The sequence below is a fragment of the Lolium rigidum genome, chromosome 4, assembly GCF_022539505.1.
Source record: "Lolium rigidum isolate FL_2022 chromosome 4, APGP_CSIRO_Lrig_0.1, whole genome shotgun sequence".
Lineage (NCBI taxonomy): Eukaryota > Viridiplantae > Streptophyta > Magnoliopsida > Poales > Poaceae > Lolium > Lolium rigidum.
Genome location: NC_061511.1, coordinates 270,749,371 through 270,753,334, shown reverse-complemented (window position 1 = coordinate 270,753,334; position 3,964 = coordinate 270,749,371). Strand labels below are relative to the sequence as shown.

Sequence of the window (3,964 nt, the reverse complement as noted above, 5' to 3'; positions counted from 1 at the left end):
TTTAGTTTGAAAATTTTCCAAAGTTGAACATTTTTAAATAGGTATAAATGGTTTCATGTCCCTAGTCCCTTAGTTCTACTCATTTTTGCCCATGTTAAAAACTCAGCTCGGTGATTCGTCGAGTTAGGATTAAATTTTAATGTATTGTTGGATAGTGCTTGTCATTATAGTTCCAACAACATTGAGTAGAACTTATTTGGAGCTTGGATGCTCAACTTATTCAAGTTTAAATTTCAGCATTTTTGCCTATTTTCACGAACCAAGGGAAAACTAAGCAGACAAGATACCAGGGGCATGAACTTAATTTTTCCGTTTAAATATAGCATTATTACAGCCAAAGAGAGTATGCTTTATATCTTCACCGTGGATCTCGCATCATGGGCATTGGCTAGAAACCGAACTAGCCTATTTGCAAGAACTCCCTAACATGGGAGAATGCCATGAGGAGATTTTCATGCGAAAATCTTTAACTTTGCTATAAATTTATCTCCCTACATTATCAAACTGATGTTTCCATCCACCTTGATAGACTGATCTTGACAGTAAATAGAGAATTCTTTGTGTACATCCGCAAAGAATTACTAGCCACAGCACACACTCGTGGATTCCCTACAGTAGCGAGGATGGCTAGCCCATAATGCCCCCGGCAGGCCGCAGCACACGATCGAGATGGGCCGGCCTTTTACGTTGCGGGTTGTATTGGAGCTGCACCTCCGCAGTCCGCATCTTACAGCCGCCGTTCGAGCTTTCACAGCCATGGCCTCCCACGAGCCACCCTCGCCGCCGCCGCCCGCTCCGACCACCATTAACGCTCTCACCGATGACCTCCTCCGCGAGATCTTCTTCCGCCTCCCGGACCTCCCGAGCCTTACCTGCGCGGCCTTCACCTGCCGCGCCTTCCTCCGCGCCGTCCGCTCCTCCCCGGCCTTCCGCCGCCGCTTCCGCGAGCTACATGCGCCGCACATCCTCGCCCTATTTATCGAACCCAACATGCGCGCCTTCGTCCCCGCCATCAGTCGCATGTCCAACAACAGCGGCATGACCGCCGTCTTTGCCAATCTACTGAGAGACGACGGCTCCTCCGAGTGGAGAATCGATTCCGAGGCCCCCTGCTCCGACGGGTACGTCCTCTTCGTCAACCGGAACACCGAGCAGAGTGTCTGGTACAACGTCCACACGCAGGCCCTGCAAATCTACCCCAAGGAGTCCCACGCCGGCGTCCATGACTTTCTTGAGTTCCACACGCTCCCTGCCGACCGAGAGGACCAGAAGCCATCACGTGTCGTCTGCGTCCATAACGACCGCGTGGCCGTCTTCTCGTCTCACGCCATGGAATGGCAGGTCTTCCCGGAGCCCGGGTTGCCGCTGCTTGAGGGCGACAGGTACACGATTAGTATTGTTGTCAATGGTTTCGTCTGTTGGCTGTATCAAGACTGCATTCTTGCGCTCAACACTTCTACCTTTCAGTTCTCCCTAGTGTATCTGCCGCTGCCCTTGGGAGGGTCAGATTCGAACTCAAATTTCAATATTGGTCAGACCAAGGATGGAGATCTCTGTATGGTACATGTTCAGGAATGCACCCTTTCTGTTTGGCTCTGGACAGCCGACACTGGCGGTGTCCAGAGGTTTATGCTGCACAAGACGTTTCCGTTGCACACAAGTGTTAAGGAGATCACCAAGCGTTCAACGGAGGATATTGCTGATGTTGGATTGCAGCTTATAATAGTTATCGATGGCTTTGTGTACCTATCTGTTGTCCACGGCGGAGATCCGCAATCTTGCTGGTTTCTCTCCGTCTGCCTCGAAACAGCAGAGGTGAACGTCCTCTTTAAGACAACATCTTGTTCTTACTGTTTCGATCCGTACATCATGGCATGGCCTCCTTCTTTGATACACAGCAAGGTGAGTCCGTTGTTATGTCCGAAGCTTATGAGAAAGTTTGTTCATATGTTCGGTCTCTAGACTGTATGAAGTAGTGTTACTTGTGAGCATTGGAATATTGCATTGCCGTGAAAATCAGCAATAGGCTTTCAGGTTTTGATGCAGTAGCATGTCGGACTCTATAATTAGAGCTGAGGAGTCTAGTTAAGGATCCAATGTTTCAGTTTGGCACCAGTGTTTGTGCACATATTGTGATAGGATGTGGATATAAAGTGTTGCATTGCAAATATTTGAGGCTGGAATCTTTGTTCACTAAGAAACTTTGTGCACATTATATGATTGCATGGTAATATAATTGACATTGCGGACATTTAAGACTGGAAATATTTTTTTCACTAAAAAGCTCTTTACACATACTTAATACTAGTGCTAGCCGCTATTGGATGGCAGTTGTAATAGTATCTTACTTCAGTTTCATTTCTTTTGTAAGAACTAGATAAGTTGATCGGTGTCATTAGAATCTATTGCCTTGCACAAATTTGTCTACAAAACGCTTTGAATTATTATTTACAGGCATGAGTTCTCTTTTATGTCACGGCAGGATTCAGAAACTGAAATTACTGGCAACAGTGTTGGTGATAATGGTCGTGTGGGCAAAGAAGAGGCCTCTCCTATCCTTTTCACGGCATTGCGATCATTCAAAGAAGCTTTGATTGATGATGACAATGTGAAGTTCGCGGAGATGGGTGCCTTCTTACTTGACGATGAGATTAACTCTCTTCAGATAAAAATCACTACTTTAGAAGCAGGATTAGCAGCTGCGAGACACCGTATCTTGAGAATAGGTGCTCACTCTGAGATCTACATGAAATGGAAGGAAAGACAGAGTTGGTGGCAAATGTGCAAGGGGATGCTGTGGAGAGCTTGTTTCCGTTTTTTAGATAGTGCGGAATTGCTACTTTAGTTTTGGATGGCGTGAATGCATTATGTGCTAGTTGACTACTGTGTCTATTGAGTGTAACCGATCAGCACCTATGTCTAGCTGGCAAGAGACTTTAGTGCTTTACATGCTGAGACTTAAGATTGACCATTCAGTGTCATCATGAATATAAGCCATGAGCTTTATCCAAGAGGTTATTTGTCTTTGCTCTTGACCGTTGATTTCTGCTCGAGTAGCCATCTAATTTTGATCCACTTATTAATCTTTGTTGATTAGTTTTGCAATTGCATTGTTACGTTGGTGCTCAAGATGCTGGAAGTTCTTATGGAAGGAAAATATCGATAGTTATAGGGGATGACTACACATATGAAATCTGGCAAGAGCGGTTTCAGTGGTTGGATTTACACAGCTTATCAGGGAGCATGTCGGCAGATGCCACAAGGCTGTTTTTTTGCGGGCATGCTTGCCATGCTTAAGCTTGGTGCCTCATAGTTGACCTCTCTGACTTTTTGCTAGAAGACACCATGGCTGCCTAGGTGTTTGACAACCTTGTCACTATAATCACGGGCAAGGGAGCGAAAGTTTGGTTTTGGAAGGACCGGGGGATTGGGGGCTGAACAGCGACTGACATTGCCCCTCTGATCATGGCAAAGGTGAGCACGAGAAGGAGAAATGCCACAAGCGATTCAGAACAATCTGTGACTGCAGGATGTTGTTGAACTTATGTCAGAGGAAGAGCTGCAGTGTAATCAGCTCTGGATCGCGTTACAAAATGTGGAGCATAACCCGCTGGTGGAGGATCAATCCATCTGGTGCTGGTCAAGGACAGTGCAATGTTCAGCAAGTTCAGTCTACCATGTGTGCTGTGTCAGGGGCAAATTCGCTTGGCGCAGCAAATCAAATCTGGAATTGCCACGCGCCACTGAAGGCAAAAGATTTTCGATTGGCTCTTGCCTGGCAACACCGTCTGTGCACTACTGATCGTATATTTGGGCATGGGCTACAAGACAACATGCTGCCCTGTTATGTTTGTCTGCAGGAAGAGGACAGCGCAATTTCTCCTTGCGACACAAGTTTGGTTTCCCATGTTTCGAGAAACTTTAGCTACACACGGCTATTCCTGAGAACACTGACCGACGCTCT

The 3,964-nt window shown here is 46.5% G+C and overlaps 1 protein-coding gene across 1 annotated transcript; it reads left to right on the top strand.

Annotated features, from left to right (window-relative positions):
* Positions 1 to 1,809: 1,809 nt before the first annotated feature.
* LOC124707376 lies at positions 1,810 to 2,923 on the top strand. The gene is made up of 2 exons (XM_047239035.1): positions 1,810 to 1,902; positions 2,483 to 2,923. Exons 1-2 carry the CDS (start codon positions 1,870 to 1,872, stop codon positions 2,843 to 2,845), a joined length of 396 nt encoding a protein of 131 aa, XP_047094991.1. The 5' UTR covers positions 1,810 to 1,869; the 3' UTR covers positions 2,846 to 2,923.
* Positions 2,924 to 3,964: the final 1,041 nt, after the last annotated feature.

Excerpts from the sequence above, each read along its gene's own strand:
- LOC124707376 (XM_047239035.1), top strand. The coding sequence starts at position 1,870 with ATGGCATGGCCTCCTTCTTTGATACACAGCAAG. Across the intron at positions 1,903-2,482 it reads CTTCTTTGATACACAGCAAG|GATTCAGAAACTGAAATTAC; the intron begins GTGAGTCCGTTG and ends ATGTCACGGCAG.